Genomic DNA, 20,493 nt, shown 5'->3' with positions numbered 1-20,493 from the left:
AGTGAAAAGCCTGGTTTTCACTTGACACGCCAGCACCAACGTGAGAGAGTGCAACCAAACTGTACGAACAAGGTAAAACATAGTTCAGAAAAGGGCAGAAGGGTCGCTGAGGGTACTTACACTGGTTTTCAAACAGAAGCACCTGCATCCCGTATAGTGAAAAGGACTGCCTGAAGCTGTACGTCACCGAATTCTTCTTCTTCTGGAAAATCTTAGTGACCTGAATCAAAAGCATGTCACATTAGGACCCCATCTGTTCCTATTTATCCTTGCCTCTTTTCTTTGAGCCTTTGGAAAAGCTGAGCAACACTTTCTGATTCTCTTTAGGACACATGATGTACACGATTGCTGACCCAGAACTGGACTAAATAGGTCTTGCTGACCATTACACAATCATGACAACAAGAACTTGACAACATAACACAAGACGCTATGAGGTAAGACTGTTCGGTCTCATTTTTTCCTGTTTTTACTCGTTTTTTGAGTCATGGGCTATGATGAGTGTGCTTTCTTACCACTAATAGGTCATTGAACAGGAATATCTCTCTCTGGTGGAGACCCAGCTTCTGAGGTTTGTTAGGGTCCGGCACTTCGAACAGCCTGCAGTAACATACCAGTCGGCGATGTGGTAGAGACAGCACCTGTGTGTGGGACACAAATATTGACTGATTATTGCTGCTGTATACAGTGTGTATACTCTGCAGAGTATGTATTTTCAGTATGCATAAAATAACCAATTCAATAAAATATCAATTTGGTCACTCATTTTATAAAAAAACAGATAGTATGCTATGGAGTTTTTACCTTGTAATTCTGACATTTTTTTCCTCACACTTCCAAGTTTATATCTCACAATTCTAACATTTTTCCCACAATTCCGAGTTTGTATCTCGCCATTTTGACTTTTTTTCCCACAATTCCGAGTTTATATCTCGCAATTCAGAACGGTTTCTCACAATTCCGAGTTTGTATCGTGCAATTCTGACATTTTTCATACAATTCCGAGTTTATGTCCCACAATTCTGCCATTTTTTCTTACAATTCCGAGTTTGTATCTCGCAATTCTAACATTTTTCTTACAATTCCCAGTATATATCTCACAATTCTGCCATTTTTTCTCACAATTCCAAGTTTGTATCTCGCAATTCAGAATTTTTTACTCACAATTCCGAGTTTATATCTCGCCATTCTGAAATATTTTTTCACAATTCCGAGTTTATATCTTGCAATTCTGAATTTTTTTTTCACAATTTTGAATTTAAATCTCACAAGTCTGACATTTTTTTTCTCACAATTTCAAGTTTATATCTCACAATTCTGATATTTTTTCTTACAATTCCGAGTTTATATGTCACAATTCTGCCTATTTATCTCCGAGTTTGTATCTCGCAATTCTAACATTTTTCTCACAATTTCGAGTTTATATCTTACAATTCTGCCTATTTTTCTCCAAGTTTGTATCTTGTCATTCTGAACTTTTTTTTTCACAATTCCGAGTTTATATCTCACAATTCTAAAATTTCCTCACAATTCCAAGTTTATATCTTGCAATTCAAAAATTCAAAATTGTGATATGTAAACTCAAAATTGTGAGAAAAAAAAAGAGGCAATTACCTTTTTTTATCCAGTGGCAGAAACGGATAATAATGCAGTATTCAGTAACTAACAAAATATGATAATAGATGTTTTTTGTGTATAATAGATGTTGTATTTTATTAAATCTTTTATGTTATTAAATAATATTTATTTAAACCCTATATATATATATATATATATATATATATATATATACATACATACATACATACATATATATATATATATATATATATATATATATATATATATGTATGTGTATATATATATATATATATATATTTTTTTTTAAACCATGGTTATCTGGACTTAAAGACAGTAAGACGAATAAAAACAGTAAACATTATACTCACACATCCAAGGCCATGATGCAAAGACCCGATCTGAAAAGTAAAAAAAAAAAAAAAAAGAGACTGATGAATAAGGATCATAGCGAGAAGACTGAAGGGAGGCTTGAAGGTCAGAGAGTGGTCTCTCACTCTCGTTATCAGACCCCCCTCCATCTACCTGTCAGATGTGAGCAGTGCTGTATGAATGGGGTGAGAAGGAAGGTTAATGAGGAGCCAAACTGCTGCTGCCTGAAACTGTGACAGGAAGTCTCGGCCCATTTTCAGAAACCTAATTACAGTACCGGGATGCCGCATCTACAGGCAGGGGTCTTAGGCACAGCAGCCTTCTATATGAGCTCCACAGGAGATCTCCATTATGTCCTCTGCAAAGATGCGTGGAAGATACACCAGGGAGAAGGTTTTCCTGGCAACCAAGCCATGTGTGCCATTTCCATTAAAGCTTAAATGTTAATTATTTCAGCTCGGAAAACCCACAGCGCCTCCAAATTCAACTGTGTGACAGGCACTCGATGTGGTAATGAAGATACAAGTTCATTACGGAAACAGCTTCAGTTAGTTTAGCCTTGGGAGAGACCAACAAATCAGCTGGAGGGGTGATGTATATTGTACTGATCTTATGTGGATTATACAACTCTCCAGACATACAGTTAAATCAAAAGTTTACATACACCTTGCAGAATCTACAAAATGTTAACTATTTTAATAAAATAAGAGGGATCATACAAAATGCATGTTGTTTTTTATTTAGTACTGACCTGAATATGACATTTCACATAAAAGACGTTTACATATAGTCCACTAGAGTAAATAATAGCGGAATTTATAAAAATGACCCTGTTCAAAAGTTTTCATACACTTGATTCTTAATACTGTGTTGTTACCTGAATGATCCACAGCTGTTTTGTTCAGTGTTGGGAGTAACGCATTACAAGTAACACAAGTTACAGAATAACATTACTTTAGTAAATAGTAAAGTAAATTACTTTTGAATTTCTAAGAAAATATCTGAGTTGAGTTGATTTGATTTGATTTTTCAGCATTTTTGTGTATTTGAACCCTTTCCAACAATGACTGTATGATTTTGAGATCCATCTTTTCACACTGAAGACAAATGAGGGACTCATACGCGACTATTACACAAGGTTCAAATGCTCACTGATGCTACAGAAAGAAAAATGATGCACTAAGAGCCAGGGGTGTAAATTTTTGAACAGAATAAAGATGTGTACATTTGTCTTATTTTGCCTAAATATCCTATTCTTTTCATTTAGTACTGCCCTTCAGAAGCTACAGAAGATACTTACGTTTTCCAGAAGACTACCCTGATCTTCAAATTAAGAATTTTTTTCACCCCGACTCCAAATGCATTGCGTACTAATTAAAAAATAACATGCATTTTTCTATGATCTCTCTTATTTTAGTAAAATAATGAACAGATTGCAGATTCTGCAAGGTGTATGTAAACTTTTGACTCGAGGTAATGTAGGTTTTTTTTTTTAAAGAAATTAAAGAAATTAATACTTAAATTCAGACAGGACACATTAAACTGACCAAAAAGTAACACTAAAAACCAGATTTTTTTTTTTCAAAAACGTGCTGTTCTTTTGAACTTTACATTTATCAAATTAAATATTTTATTTACACATTAAATATATAATATGTATATAATATATAATATGTATGTATATGTTTGTAACTAGCTATACTGCATGATAAGGTGGCTGAGTTCAGAGCAGGTGAACTGTCAGTAGATTTAATCTTTAGGTAACTCTGAAGGGCTCTGTGGAGAAGCAAATCCCATTTATCATTGCAAAGCATCACACAGCCCTCGCCACATGACTTACATCCACACAGAGACACCACAGTCAGACAGTGTGAAGGTCTCAAGACAGGCATTAGATCTGTCATAAAGAAGAACATCTTGTAGATAAAGAGTCTTCTAAGACTCTCAATGTCATGTGCCTCTTGAGAATAAAAAAGTGTTTGGAAATGCTTACTGACAGAACAATAAAACCTAGATCTACACTGCATAGAGGGGCGGAAGCATACGAACACAACAGATGAGAGAAGGAACATGTTTAACCAACGTCCTTGGATCATTTCACGCCACTAGACCATGACTGCAATCGATAAAGTGTCATTTCTAGAACCAGGGTCAATGTAAGTTCACAACATGATGGATAGAGATGGACTGCTCCTGTAATAAAGCCACTGCAAGTTGCTTTGGATAGAAGTGTGGAAGACAAAAGCGACAATGACACTCACCGGCTTCTTGCCAACGATGAGTTTCTCCACCTTCTGCACCTGGGACACATGGTCTTCGTTAGTTTTAAGCTCTCGCTTCCGGATTCGCTCGTAGATGCCCACCAACATCTCTCTTGGGATGTCCTCTCCATCATCCACCCCTATGCGCAGAAAGCGAAAAACAAAAGAGAAAGCACATGAATAATTAGGGACTTTAGGGAAATTTTAGGAAAGAATTCGAAATGTAAGTTAAGCACATTTGAATTATGATGTGACTATATTTACATATTGAAGTTAAAGGGACAGTTCACCCAAAAATAAAAATTCAGTCATTAATTACTCACCTTCATGTCGTTCCAAACCTGTATGACCTTTGTTCATCATTGAAACACAAATTAAGATATTTTGGATGAAATCCAAGAGCTTTCTGACCCTTTATAGACAGCAATGCAACTGAAATGTTCCCAGGCCCAAAAACGTAGTAAGTACACCAGTAAAACACTCCATGTGATGTCAGTAGTTCAAATGTAATTTTTACGAACATACTAGAATACTTTTTGTGCGCAAAGAAATCACAAATGACGACTTATACAGTCGTTGTTTAACAATCTGGGAACGTTTCAGTTGCATTGCTGTCTATGCAGGGTCAGAAAGCTCTCGGATTTCATCAAAAACATCTTAATTTGTGTTCTGAAGATGAAAGAAGGTTTTACAGGTTTGGAACGACATGAGGGTAAGTGATTAATGACAGAATCTTTTGCTTTTTCTTCAATTATCCTGCAAGTTTGTTACCAGCAAGATGTCACTACTATCCAAAAGAGACCATTAATCAGTCTGAAGGACATGCATTCAGTTTAATTAGAGCAAATTGTAGGGAAAAGTTATGGATGGAAGAGATTGCAATGTGAATCTCACCACGAAGGTTCTTTACAAAGTCCTCCAGCTTCATCTTCCTCTCTGGCTTCACGTTTGGGCTGTACATGTCCGTGTTGAGGAGTATAATAGCAAAGGCCAGGATGAAGATGGTATCTGGGTTCCTAAACTGACGCACCACCCCTGGATTGCAGATGCAGTAGCGCTGACTGAATGGAAATATAAAACACCACAACAACAAATGAACAAAGCAATACAAATTAATATGAGAATGCAGTTGCACAGAATCAATAGCTGCTCCAGTGAGTAATTGGTTTTAGATGCACTAGCATGACAGAGAATGGTAAATCTGCCACCCTGTTAAAGAGCTATGTTTTTTTCGGATAACACTTGAATGGGCTTTAAACAGTTCATCTGGAAAGATGTCTGCCTCAAAGGGTTTGGCTATAACAATATTTTTGGAAGGTCCAAGAGTTGTGAGCAGGCAACCGTTGGAATTATCTTCGCTCATGTTGTAAGCTGGTGTCATCGCTCCGATGACAGACGATTCTTGAGAGCCGATCGAACAACGTTGTCAGTGGGCTAAGGGAGTGTTTTATGTTTTTGTGTGGTACAATTTAATGAAGGCCAAGACAGCAAACTACCTTAAAGAGACAGTTCACCCAAAAATGAAAATTCTGTCATTACTCACACCCATGTCATTCCAAACCTGTAAGACCTTAGTTCTTCTTCGGAAAACACAAATTAAGATATTTTTGAAGAAATCCAAGAGTTTTCTGATTCTGCATAGACAGCAACCCAACTACCACGGTTCAAGGGCCAGAAAGGTAGTAAGGACATTGATAAAATGGTCCTGTGACGTAATTTCATTTAGCCACGAGAATACTTTTTGTGCACAAAGAAAACAAAAACAACGACTTTATTCAACAATTTCTTCTCTTCCGTGTCAGTCTTTGATGCATGTTAACAAAAGTACCATGACGCATGCACTGACACGTACACTGCAAAAACAGGCTTGTCTTACTTAGCATTTTTGTCTTGTTTCTAGTCAAAATATCTACAAATTTTTAAATTAAGATGCATTTACTAGATAAGCAAAACAACATTAGATATTTAGTCTTGTTTCCAGGGGTAAAAAACTAACTTAAGTTAATTTTGCTTAAAATAACTAAAATTATCTGCCAGTGGGGTAAGTGAAATACTCGTTTTAAGAATATTTTACTTACCCCACTGGCAAATAATTTTACTTGTTTCCAGGGGGAAAAAGCTAAATTAAGTTCATTTTGCTTAAAACAAGACTAAATAGCTAATGTTTTTTTTTTTTTTGCTTATCTAGTAAATGCATCTTGATTTAAGAATTTTTTGATATTTTAACTAGAAACAAGACACTAAGTAAGATAAGCCTTTTTTTTGCAGTGTATCGTTTGAATTTTATCAATTCTGATTCCGCTTGTTGTTTCCGATTCTTATCGATTCCTAGTTTTGATTCCAATAAGAAAGAAAACTGATGTTTTTTAAGTGAAACATTCAGATGTCAGACATACTTATTCTGTCTTTTTACAAAATGTTCTGTTGCAGCTGAATAACATGAGCAAGTAGCTTACAGAACACTTTCACCTTTTACACTTTTGCAAATGGTTTTAACCAAAAAATGCCACAGCAAAACAACTACACCAATTAATGTCAAACATTAAATTGTTAAAGACAAGTAAACTGTCAGTAATAAAATAGGAAAATGGGAACAAACTAATGAATTAGCAATAGTATAAATAAATACAACTGAACAAATTTCAGGTACAGAAATTGAAATCAAAAGTTTACAAACACTATTTTTTTCATAAATAATATACAGATTGATCCTCATTAAACTTCTGAAAGATATTCAGTCAAGATCAGTTAATGACTTTCTTTTGTTCTTTGATTAACATTAATGACAGGCACCAGGAACGCTTTTTTCTGTGCTCGCGCTTCAGATGTGTGCGCTGTTTGCAAACAGTGTGCACATTCCTTCCCTTCTTGCACTTAAATAGTTTAAAATCACATGAAAATGTGAATTAAGTCGTTAAGTGGAATCGAAATGCATGTGTCTTATCGAATACACGGTTGTTGGAAATTTGGAAGCGGTTCAACCCTAAATAACACATGGACTATTTTAACAATGTCCTTACTACCTTTTTTGGGCCTTGAATGTGTCAGTTGCATTGCTGTCTATGCAGAGTCTAAAAGCTGTCGGATTTCATCCAAAATATCTTAATTTGTGTTCCGAATATGAACGAAGGTTTGGATGTCATAAGGGTGAGTAATCAATGACACAGTTTTCATTTTTGGGTGAACTATCCCTTTAACTGTGCTTTTTTTTAAAGAATCAATTGAAATGTTCTTCACCTGAAGGCTTCAATGAGTCGCTCCACTTTCTGTGCCTCCCCCTGCACCCGGATATGTGCCTGGAATTTTCTCAAGGCTTCATCCAGCTCCATTCCAGAGAAATCCATCTCATCTACCACACAGCTGGAAAAAGATAATGAACAAAGTCAAAGGACCGCTACATTCTTTCCTACACTGTAGTATATCCAGGATGGTGTACTTCGTATTAGTTTGGAAATCATCTGGGGGAAAAACTGCATTTTGTTCCATGACTTTTATTAATTTTCCTAGCACACATGAAGATATTTTAAACTCAAAGTGGTCAGTGCTTTTAGACAAAGGAAAAAAGTAGACAAATTTAGTCTTTCCGATAAAAGCAAGTTCTATCACTCTCTAAATCACAATCATAGGGCATACAAAGCAATCTGAGGGACATTTTGCTCCGGGGATACTCCGGGAGTGCATTTGATCTCACATGTCAAGATTTACTGATTTCAAGGAAGTGCCTTTAAAAAAAAAAAAGAAGTGCTGTCAGACTGAGTTGAACACAGACTGCACGGCCTTATCTGCCCCCATTATCTTGACTGTTACTGTCAGACTGAAAAGGGAGGATGAGTTAACTTAAGAGTGAGAATGAGTTGATTCACTCGCTCCCTGTTTAAAAAAGTACTCCACGAAGCCAGACACCTTAGTCAATGTGTACAAAGCATTATCCCTCTCTCACACTTTGATTCCAACAGAGGACTGACGGGAATAATCATTTGTCCATGCAGACTAATTATAAGCGATCACTAACAATTCCAGCAAATTCTTGTGGTTACAACAAAAACGAACCAGTTTCAATGACAACAGACTGTTCTGAAATAGAATTAATATTTTCCACCTTTGATCCTAAATGCACTCTATTTAAAGGGAATGCTAAATGGATGTGGGTACAATTGTAAAGAACCAGTTTTAAAGACAATGGACAGTGTTTCTTGATCCTGCATGTTCTCAAAGCCACATGAGCTTGAAAGGCTTAGACATGGTGGTCAGTTTGTCTCAGGAGGAAACACATAAATTCATAAAAGGCTCCAGTGATACTGGCTTAATGTAATTTACCAAGTTAATTCTGCTGTGGCGAAGACAGTAAAGGATAGCAAAAAGCAAAATTACAGAGGAGCATCCTAAAATTAGAGATTATCATGATGGAATGGATTTTTTTCTTTGTTTTTCTTTCTTTGGAGAATTTGTGTTTTCTTTATTTTTTGTGAATTTAGGTCAAATATGGTTTTCTTGGTGCATGGTTTGATTAAAGTCCTGGCTTCCTGATTAAAGATTGATTAAAGTCCTGGTTTAATAAGCAGAGACAACTAGCTGTAAAGAACCCATGCACAAAACAAAAAAAAGGCTATATAACTATATATATATATATATATATATATAAAACTATATAACTTTGGAGAATATTTAATTTTGAAAGACTGTACAGAAAAAAATACAATGACTGTATGATTTTGAGATCCATCTTTTCACACTGAGAGACTCATATGCAACTATTGCAGAAGGTTCAAACTCTCACTGATGCTTCAGAAGGAAACACAATGCATTAAGAGCTGGGGGGTGAAAACTTTTGAACAGAATGAAGATGTGGACATTTTTCCTTATTTTGCCTAACTATGATGTTTTTTTCCAATTAGTACTGCCCTTCAGAAGCTACAGAAGATGATTACATGTTTCCCAGAAGACAAAACAAGTTAAACTTACCCTGATATTCAAATTCAATAAGTTTTCATAGTTGAATATGAGTCTCTCAGTTGTCCTCCATGTGTGAAAGATGGATCTCAAAATCATTCAGCCTTTGTTGGAAAGGGTTCAGATACACAAAAATGCCAAAAAAACTAAGAATTTGTGGGACCTGAAGAATTTTTATGAAGAACAGCGGGCAGTTTAACTGTTCAGGACAAACAAGGGACTCATGAACAACTATCACTTAAGAACAACAACAACAAAAAAAAACAGCTGTGGATCATTCAGGTAACAATACAGTATTAAGAAGTGTATGCAAACTATTGAACGGGGTCATTTTTGTAAATTTAATTATTATTTTCTCTTGTGGACTATATGTAAATGTATTTTATGTGAAATATCTTATTCAGGTCAGTTCTAAATAAAAAATGACATGCATTTTGTATAATCCCTCTTATTTTGGTAAAATAATTAACATTTTGCAGATTCTGCAAGATGTAAACTTTTGACTTCAACTGTATATACAACACACCCAACTAACCCAGTTTAATTTGTTGAACTTACTCAAGAACATCTCTGTTGAACTGTTTCTGCCTATTGCCCAGGAATTCGCCAATCATCTGTCGACTAAGCCCTTTTCTCTGCAACAGGAAATGGGCAACGCCCACAGGTGTGTCTGGGACAAATCCTCGTTCAATCAGGTACTGGATGCCTTTTTCAGGTTTCCTAGAGAAAAGAAAAGAAGATCAAGAGTCTGAACAGTGCCTACACTGGTCCCAAAGTGTGACTAAGCATCTCTCAGATCAAGCATGTTCTTACATCTGGACCGTCAACATACAAGATTAAAAGGAACTTGATGGCCCAGTGCAGAAACAGGCAAATCCACAATCATCCAAGATTAGAGGTTCCTACTTTAAACAAGGCTTTAAATGAACAAACACATTCTATAACATACACACACTGGCATATAAACATGCACAGCCCCAGCAGCAAGCAAGCACCTTAATCCATTCGATAAGAATGGAAATCTGATTTGAAATACCTCCTGATTACAAAACGAATGATCAAAGATAAACCCCACTCTTGAAAAAAAAAAAAATTAACCATGTTTGTCTTAAGTACACAGAGTTTGATGGTAAACTCTGGTTATGAGGGCAGTGTGCTTTCCCACACTCAGCCCAACTAAACTAATAGTGTTCTCATCACGGTTCTAATTGCTTGATCGCTAATCAAATTTAGAGCGCTGAGTGGCAATCAAACAGCACCACATGCATGCATACAGACACGTACTGAATAAATAAATGAGGCAAAACCATAATGAACGTCTGGAAAAGGAAAACACACGTCTGTTGCGCTTTGTGTGCTCGGTTTAGATGATAATTGAAAAAACATTAGCTCCCGGCATTGTTCGCGCACTAAGATCTTTCACAGCTATTAACACAGCTCCGATTGGCGCTAATGAAAATCATTACTCAATGCAACTGAAAACATGACACACCAAAACAGAGTATGTGAGCGGTGTGGGAATGAGGAGCAAAGCAGCAACATTTTTGCCTGGAGTGAGGTCCGTTCCTGTAGCTCAAATAGTTGAGAAAGGTTGTAGGTTTGATCATGTGAATGTCAGCCATTTTTTAAAAAAAACATCTGCCAATTGCATTAATGTAGTGTTTAAAGTTTACAAAATGTGTTAAGTATAATGAAATTGCACATGGACAACAATTCACAGCAAAATCATGCTAAGAGACTCTTAAAGGGATAGTTTATGCAAAAATAAAAATTCTGTCATTAATTACTCACCCTCACGTCAGTCCAAACACGTAAGACTTTGTGCATCTTCGGAACACAAATTAAGATATTTTGGATGAAATCCAAGGGTTTTCTTACCCTGCATAGACAGCAACACAACTTCAAGTTCAAGACCCAGAAAGGCAGTAAGGACATCGATAAAATTTGCAGTTATTTTTGATCTCTTTGCACACAGAAAATATTCTCATAGCTTCATAAAATTAAGGTTAAACCACTGATGTCACATGGACTACTTTAACGATGTCCTTTAACAATCTACCTTTTTGGGCCTTGAATGTGGTAGTTGCATTGCTGTCTATGCAAGTTCAGAAAGCTCTCGTATTTCATCAAAAATGTCTTAATTTGTGTTCTGAAGATGAACAAAGGTTTTAAATGATGTGAGGGTGAGTAATTAATGACGGAGTGGATTTGAAGTGGACACTCCACTCACATACTCTTTTCCCAACTAGCTTTCTACAACCAAAAACATGCATTCACACTTCACCTACTTGTTAAAAAGGTTCAGGCCTATGCGATAGTGCCTCTTGCGGATAATATCATTGCTGAACGCGGGCGAGTCCCAACTGTTGCGTGTCTCTTTATGATAGGTCTGCTTGCTAAGAGTCTGCTCTCGAAGACTATCCCTAGATGAGGACTCCGAACTGCAGTTGATGGTATCATTGGAATTGGAAGTGCTGTTGATGCTGTCGTTATCGCCGTCAGAGAAGTCGGACTCGGATTTGCTTTGCCGGTTGGCGGTACCGTTGATTGCCAGGTGGCTCTCCAGTTGCCGCGGCCGATGCCGAGGAGCATCGTCATCTCTCGCCGGTCCCCGTGGTGGGAGCGCGTGAGAGGGGATGTGTTTCGGGCTGCCCTGCTGGCTGGCGATGCCCCGATCGTAAGCGTTCTGCCTCTTGAGTGAGCTTCGGTCAGAACGGTCACTCAGCTCAACCGAGCTATCGCTGGGAGGTTCGATGGTGAGCAGGGGAAGGTGGTCTATCCTCAATCTCTGCTCTTGACACTCCAGAGATGGGGTGCTTCGGCAGCTAGTGTCCGTGTCGCCCTTTTCGTCCTTATGAGCTAGAGACCAGTAGTCCTGCGAGGAGTTCAAAGAACGTAGACGGAGGTCCGACTCCGTGCTAGAAGGTCTGTCAACTGATTGTGATAAAGGAAGAGGAGGGGAAAGCTCTTCCTCATCTATATAAAGTGTCACATCGCTGTAAGAGGCTGTCATCTCATCTCGCTTACGGTGGTCACTACTGTGGGAAGGCTTGACCTGGTAGGCAACCTCTTGCTCTATGTCTGGATGGCCTCTGCTTGGCTCTGGCTGCCCCTCGTCTCCATGTAGGCTGCGACAGTTCAGAGCATCATCTATCGACTCTGCCAACGACTTCACTTGTCGAGAGAAAACATCCTCTAGCTCTGTAATGGCATCTGTGAAATCGCTCTGAACCGCTGGCGACTTCATGTTGGTGGGGACCATCTCCCCACGCTCCGATTGCACCAAGGCTCCTAGTTTAGAACCATCGTCTGTAAGAGACACCTGCTTCCCTTCGAAATACGAACTGTGGACTTTTTCAGGTCCTTCAAACGAAAACTGCATTCTCATATTGGACAAAACTATGCGTCTGGACATGCGGTTCTCCGACATAGAACTCCTGAGGCGCTCAAAGTTCTTGTTCATCTGATATTGGCGGAAGGCAGTCTGGATGGTTCGCGCAGCATGCCGGGTTATAAAGCGCCCTCCATACTTGCGCTCCAGCATTTCCACCTGTGGAAACACACAAAGATTATACACCACTTTTAGCGATAGCAGCAAAACCCACACATGCAAATGTCCCATACAGAATTTTATTTTGTTCTCCCTCCCACTGACCAAACCTCAAGCCAAAAATGGTAAGCCACATAAATAAAAAAGACAAATAAAAGCCACACATGGTACTAACTATTACAGCTTGGGTATTTTGCCAGGTAGGATGGATAAAACCATTTCATCCCTTATAAAGGCATCATGGACTGAAGAACGCCTTTAGCATGGGACCTAAGAAACCGGTTGTAACCCACTACCATGCAAAAGCCAGCTCAAGACCTTTTTAGCCTGAAGAATAGGCAGAACTAATCACATTTCTCAGCTCTGCAGGACCTCACACAGAGACGGTGGGCAGCACGCCTCTGGACAGTCGCTCTGAATACGAATCTCACTCCCAGCATGCACTGAGTTATGAATCTCATCTCCCAAAACCCTGAAAGGTTCTCATTGATCTCATATCAGCCTTTGGGTGTATCAAATTACTTCATATGAAAGACACGCAGTCACCACAAGCAAACCTGAAGGATTTAATGTTCACCCAACTACAATAAAGTAGATTTATTTACACAGTCCTTCGAGGGGAAGTACATCAAGCAAAAGATGAAGCCACTGAACCTCAATCACACTCCCTCTGCACCAAAAAGGCTCATCGCAATATGAATACAAATAGTTGGTGGAATATTTATGGTTTCTTGGTTGCATTCCAGTTCAAGATCGTGAAGAACTCTACCTGTTTGTCTTGGAGGTCGGTCGAGAGCTCATAGCTCTCAGATAGTGATCGTGAGCGTTTGATGGCCTCCTCTTCTGCCTGTTTGCGAAGGATCGACTGGGAATGCTGGAGTTTGGGTCGCCGGGGGCGCTGCCGTACCTCGTGAGCGTAGAGCGGTGGGCCGTCAAAGTGCTCGCCACTGATGATGGCACTACGGCTCACCGGCCCTCGTAAGTAACCACCACTGTTCTCTAGAGAGGGGCCCGCCTCACCACCCGGAGCCTCACCTTCCACACTGTAGAGGGAAAAAGAAAGAAACTGTAAGCTGACAGTGTTGGTTAGAAAAGATTTAACAACAATGAGTCAGATGTTCAAGAATCAGACTACAGTGATTGCATGATCTGTTTTTGATTCACTAAAAATAACTCTAAAAATAACTTACTAGTCATGTGTTTGTGAGTTGGACTGTTCAGATTACGTAATTATTTTACAGTAAAAACTTACATTCACGGCTCACAAAGTATGAAGATTCAGACCAAATTCAACAGACCAGCACTCTATTCAATACACGCCACCTTGTTTTTCCAGACACAAAGTTCCTTGTAAATCCCATTATCCACTCCCACAAGCTTACACGTGAGATTACAAGTTGAACTTTGAACTGGTGTGGAGTTATAAAAGCAAACGACTACGTTTATAGCAACACACAATGGTATGCTGCATCTCTATCAGGACGAATAAAGAGCAACGAACACACAGGCAGATCAACACTTTCGGCAAACACAAATCATTGCTTTCTAGACATCTTCTTTTTCACAGAGCCCCCAGAGATACTCTTTCGATTTATTAAGTTAGCATTTACTTTAGTACTTGGGTGTAATCTGTGAGTTTCAATCTTTGTACTTTTTCGTAACACACAGCTTCCGTATTATGTTTTATCTCCTGAATTCTCCAGAACTGCATACTAAAATAAAGCAGTGTCAGCTGTCACATACGTCACGCTCACACACCAAACGACACACTCCGGGCCATAGCTCAGAGAAGCAACAGCATAACTCCTACCTGTCAACACCTTAGCAGAAGTATACCTGCTGTGGAAAATAACTTTTGTTGCTCAAGGGAATGAACAAAAAGAACCGTGACTCATTCGTAACCAGACAAAACAATCACACACTTCAGCCTCGCCATCTCTAATGTGATTGCACAGGAAGGTCAAAGTACATAATGAAGGTTATTTGATTACAATGCATATTAGTTACACCAGTGAAACTGAGATGACAGCTATAGGTGACTTTGATGACCACATGTTGATGACTTCAGCTGTCATTATATGCCACTAAAGCCAAATCTGAATTCTTTCAGTACATGTTTGTTTTGCACCTTTACCGTTTCTCATCCACACACTCATACTTCCTTGCATCAACTAAGTGCCAGCAGATTAACTTTCTAGATTAAGTGCTCTTCTTTTAATTAAATGAATTAGTGTGCAGTAGAGCGCTCAGTATTACAGAGATGAGAACACTGACACAGTCAGATTGATTGAATTTGTTTATCTTGTATAGGGAAAGCGGTAGAGGAAAGATGTATGGAAGTCAAAGGACTTGGCACTGTTTGCAGGTGTTTCCAATCTCGGATAAGACAATATGAGAGGCTGGTGTAGATTGACTTCAACAAGCAATAACCTCAGGGGGGCAGGCTCTATTGAGCCGATGCACCTTTATACACCCCTTCAGCTAGTGCTGTGATCATCAAATGACATACAGAGGATGTGCTTGAGAGATGGTGGGTCGAAGGTGCAGAGACTGTTCTCATATTCTTGACAGGTTTGTATTCACCTGCTGCTTCTGTAAAAATGATCTGAAATACAGATTCAGATTCAGTCACCACGACAACCAGACATAAACATGTTTCCTCATATTCACAGGTCATGGCTGTAGAATCGATCATTGTGCATAGAGACAACAAGACCAAGTGGATGTCTCCTGCATATGCTCCACACAGCACAGAGCGTCCCACAGTAGTTTAATTTATTAATGGGTTCCTTTAACAAGTTCAGTTCAATTAACAAGTCTTTTAGCTTCTTAGACTTGTAAATAATAAATATTTGTATAAAAGAATAAGTAAATATTTCAGTGTTATTATCGTTAGAGAGAGAGTTGTTTCTCCCACCCCCTCCTCCTCAGATGCATTGCTGACGTGGGTTGCCAGATTGATGACGCGCAACAGAAAGTGCAGTTGACGATGGATTTTTCCGTGTTTTAATGTCTCTTTAAAACATGGAAAACACTCTTTAAAACATTTTTACGTTCTCAGCTATGGTGGTGTAACAGCTTCCGGTCATCGTAGCCGTTCCAAGGGAAGCTGTTGCTTAAAGTCCCTGCAAGTATTCAAGACGCTACTGTTAGCTGATGTGTGAACGGGACATTTCGAGACTCACACCTGTAAGTAGTTGCGGTTGTTAATCCCAAAAACTGACAGTGTGAACGTAGCAAGTGCTGAATCAAAAGAGCTGGTTCTTGGTTCCCAACCGTAGTACTGCCTGTTTTATCATGCAGAGCACACTGAGGTGTCTCTGAGTGCCAATGCTGCTTCCAGACATGACCTAGAGTCATGAACACACATAAAGCCCACCTGCCGTCCTTCAGGACGCAGCTAATGAGAGGGCAAGATGGGTAAAGTAGAAGGTTATATATAGATATAAAGGTTAATGCAGTGGCCTTGTTTCATGTATTCCTACATGCACACATAAATACCTCAACTCTGCCCACAGTGGTTGGTAATAAAGGACGATGAACATGTCTTGTTACATGCAATTGCACATTGTATGAAAACACGACACAAGGTAATTCAGATGATGAATTTGGCAGCTAATTTCCCCACATTTCTGCACTGAGGCCACCCGGCTCGAATGACTTTCGGTGTCTGACGCCTGATGTCTCCTGAAAGCGCTCTCAGCGGGCCCCTTGAAGGGTGGCAGCAAATACAATTTTCATTTTGTTTGGTTGCTCTCTCATCTCTCTAAAGAGAGCCAGGGTATTTTCAAAGTCTGACTCCCCTAAACTGTGATAGATGATGGTGTCTGAAAAAGTCGCAATTATTGTGAACACAAGCGATAGAAAATCCTGCGAGGATGCCAGATGACAGGTCTGTGAATGGATTCAATGAAAAATCTAAGAAAATAAATACTTGGAAGTGTTTAGAGATCATCAAAGTGATGGTGTGGGGGGAAAAATATACAACTTGCTGAAATGGAGGACATCTCGGAGCAAAACAATGGGCTGAATGTTCAAGGTTGAGTCGCTAAGATTAAACTACAAGGCGGGATAAAGCTGAACGAGTGGCAATCCAGCTCTCATTTTAATTTTCTGCCTCATGTTATTTTATAAGACCGTGAACGCAATAGCAAATTGAATTTAATGAGGACGAAAGCCTGCTTTAATTGAGCCGAGGACTGCGCTCTCAAATCTATACACTGGTGCTCAAAACACTAATTAGAAATGGGTTCATTGTTAAAATGGACATAGATTAGCTTCCAAGTCTGTCAAGTTTTAACTTTCCTTCTTGGTTCATTCAAAAAATGCCATGTAAACAAAAAGACCACTAGGGGCACCTAGCATTTCAGTAATTCTACAGTGCGACTATGAAAAAATATTTAGGAGCACAATGTGCGAGTGACCCGATCAGCATATTTGTGTTTGCACTGAGAGGAGCTTCAAAGGTTTCTAAGTGTTTTTTCAACGCTAAGTAATGTATCACAGACATATCTCATGAATCCTTTCATAAACAAAGTGTAGAGAGAGTGTAAATAAAGAGATTCATTGTGCAGTGTAGAGAGTTTCGTTGATTATAATGGAATTTGTGAGATTGCGATGAACTAAGATGAGTGACAGCTTTTAATGGTTTTTAGGGAGTTTGTAAATGAGATATTGATTTAATACAACGGTTAAATAAACAAGAAGTTAATATTAAGTAACTGATTATCTGACTATAACACTATTGCCTGATTTTGCTCTATTTTTATCAAAAATAGTCTGAAACAAGTCACATGCACATCTCCAATCAAACACAGCAGTGTTTCGTTTATGAATGAACGTACGTCTTTAAACGAATCTAGTGAGTCAGTGATTCAATTTCCCATTCATAAAGACAGTCACTTGCTTTATTACTGAATGAATCAGCCATTCGAACAAATCAAATGAATGATTCAGTAATTAAATCAGTGACTTGCTGCCACCTGCTTGGCAGTTTTAGTTTCATTTTAAAAGTATCTTTTCAGTTATTTAAATCATTTAATATTTCTGTATTCAAAATTGTAGATTTAAACCATTAATTTCAAGATGAGTTTATGAATTTGATTACACTCATGCCACCGCTGAGCCTCATTAAACATGAAAATACACCTACAAGCCACTTTTGTGTTCTTCTGTGCCACCTCTGTAAGTACAAATGAATTTGTTGATACTGATTTCATTTGATTGGTAACTTATTCCGTAGTTTTATTTAGAAAATTTAAAAAGCTTGAAAAATATAATAATAAAAAAAAATGACATAAAAGATAACATACTTTTAATAAAGCCATTACACAGATAAAAACAAAATTGCCCTGTAAATCACTTTAAGGTGTCAAATATCACCTCATAATGTGAAGGCAAATTTTTTGATCAGACATTTTGATTATTGATTACAAGGTGTTTCTTAAATTTTGACTGTGCTTCTAAATATTTTAAGTTAGGAGCACAAGTGCTCCTAAAGAGAAAAGTAAGCATAGAGCCCTGAAAAAATCGTTCAACATTGTTATTAGACCCAAATGTAGCTTACAGTATATAAATGGCCGATTTTAACCAACCAAGCTAAATCTGAGGCTGTCATACTCAAATCCATAACTCAAGACAGCTGGTCAAGTTCTATATTTTCCAGAGGGTCTCATTAGGCTGCAAGATGAGGCGTCTCTATACAGTGAGACTAGTTTGGGCCTCAGTCACGTCCAGCTCTGAAAGATGTGGGAGGTTCTGACAAGGGTAAAAGAACACAAGTGCTAACAAGATGGTGAGGTGTTAAGATCTGACAGAAGATGAAACACCCTGTCTTTCACTCTTCCCTTTGGAGTTCACCTAAATGAGACTCTCGAAAGAAGACCTCTATCTTATAGTGCTAAATTACTTGTTTGAAACTCAAAGATTCAAGAAACTATTGACTTACAACACGTCGATATAAAGAGGAACTAATCATTGGCAATTTCACTCATCTACAATTCCCAAGAGCTAAAGAACTGGTTGAACTGCATTTTATTTACATTTCATCCATCTGAAGTGTCCACAGTTACATTTTTTGCTTCCTTTTTAGGCAGCAATTTCTGCTGAGCTTATTTAACCTCATACTTCATTTAATTGACTGTGAAGCCGAGGTGCAGATGCTGAGTTTAACAAGATACAATAACAAGCTCATTTACATTTCACTACCTAAACCACATTTCATTTGAACTCTCGGGTGCTGATTTGGGAGTCTTTTTCATGTCCTGAACCTTCAAGCTCTGAAAGTTTAACGGCCACCCTGACAACTGACTTTAGTTTTTCTTTATGCCGTATGTTTAAGATTAGACAGTTAAAAACAATAAATGCTTGTATAGACAAACTATTTTGCGATACTTCCAGAAAAAGGCGATGCCGCACTGTAAACAGAAGTTACACCAGGGGTGCTCAACCCTGTTCCTGAAGATCTACCTTCCTGCAGATACCTTCCAACTAATTAGAATCTGAAGGAGCACTTGATAATTACAGACAGGTGTGTTTGATCAGGGTTGGAACTAAACTCTCCATGAAGGTAGATCTCCAGGAACAGGGTTGGGCACCCCTGGGTTACACTAAATCACACTAAAGCAGAAAATGTCCTCAAACAGCTTAAAACAGTCAGCGTCCATAGTCTTGTGGTTAGTGCGTTGACATATATCACAATTGTGCTCACGGCGACCCGAGTTCGAGTGCCGTCTCGAGGTCCCTTGCTGATCCCACCCCACTCTCTCCACCCAATATTTTCCTGTCTGCTCTCTACTGTCCTATCTAATAAAAAAAGGAATAAAAGCCCATCCGGCCCATAAAAAATACTGAAAACAGTTGTACTGAATAATATTTTTGCTTCTAATTTCTACATTTTAAAAATCTATTTCATTTACTGACCCCAAACAACCTTAGATTGCTAAGGCTTTGAGTGGGCTGAATAAGCTGTCAAAATTACAGATGGGTTTTTTCCACAGAATTATGCACGTTTATAAGTTTTACTGTCATTGATCAGTATGTGTGCGCATACATTTGCATATAATGTTCCTATAAAAACCCTCACATGACATGTTTAGTGTTTTAAATCCAGGTTTGAGAGCATTAGAGCACCAGTCAGGCTGCATTCACAAGCGTGGCACATCGGATGAATGCAGCCCTGTTGATGACTGGGAAATGCTCCGGCATCTCGCATAAAGCACTCATTGTTCAAATAAAGCTTGTTTTACTAACATCACAAAGCTTATTCTGGTATTACATTGAATTTCAATGGGGCTGATCTAATATACATACACGTCTCTATTTGTTATGACTAATAAGATCAAACTGTTTTGTTGCCAATGTCACCACGGCACCTCGCATGACCAAGTTAAGAAAATATACGGCCGAAAAACTCACACTCACACAAATACTTCATTCATTAGTAATAAAAACATGCTGAGTGGCTTATGTAGAGACTTCACTAAAAAAAGTTAGAATTTTTTAACTAACACAATCTGCATTTACAATGAATGATGGATAGAGGTCATAAATGACAAAAAGAAAACCAGAAAGGAAAAATCTGGAATGGCATTAAAGGAACTTTTCACGGGAATGACATGGATATAAATGTGTCTATCCAACCTAAAATCAACTGAAACATCACTCAAAGCACAACTAGAAGCAGAAGTGCACTCAGCGCAACAATGGAGGGGTTTGCGCAATAGAGGAAGATCCCCCATAATTCAAAGCAGGTAAATGAAACAAAGAGCCACAGAGCTGGAG

At 38.4% G+C, this 20,493-nt stretch overlaps 1 protein-coding gene across 8 annotated transcripts in view; it reads right to left on the bottom strand.

Annotated features, from left to right (window-relative positions):
- iqsec1b (IQ motif and Sec7 domain ArfGEF 1b) overlaps nucleotides 1-20,493 on the bottom strand; it is a 242,105-nt gene that overhangs the window by 9,642 nt on the left and 211,970 nt on the right. For all 8 annotated transcript variants that reach the window (XM_051123245.1, XM_051123246.1, XM_051123251.1 and 5 more), the window contains 9 exons: nucleotides 13,481-13,754; nucleotides 11,450-12,711; nucleotides 9,720-9,881; nucleotides 7,449-7,571; nucleotides 5,106-5,272; nucleotides 4,212-4,351; nucleotides 1,950-1,979; nucleotides 516-641; nucleotides 121-220 (listed from right to left, as the gene is read on the bottom strand). In XM_051123245.1, coding sequence (XP_050979202.1) covers nucleotides 121-220; nucleotides 516-641; nucleotides 1,950-1,979; nucleotides 4,212-4,351; nucleotides 5,106-5,272; nucleotides 7,449-7,571; nucleotides 9,720-9,881; nucleotides 11,450-12,711; nucleotides 13,481-13,754 — 2,384 coding nt within the window. The remainder of the gene's footprint in view (nucleotides 1-120; nucleotides 221-515; nucleotides 642-1,949; nucleotides 1,980-4,211; nucleotides 4,352-5,105; nucleotides 5,273-7,448; nucleotides 7,572-9,719; nucleotides 9,882-11,449; nucleotides 12,712-13,480; nucleotides 13,755-20,493) is intronic.

This window comes from Labeo rohita, chromosome 11, assembly GCF_022985175.1.
Source record: "Labeo rohita strain BAU-BD-2019 chromosome 11, IGBB_LRoh.1.0, whole genome shotgun sequence".
Lineage (NCBI taxonomy): Eukaryota > Metazoa > Chordata > Actinopteri > Cypriniformes > Cyprinidae > Labeo > Labeo rohita.
Note: the sequence above shows the minus strand (reverse complement) of the source record. Positions and strands in the feature narration are given on the sequence as shown.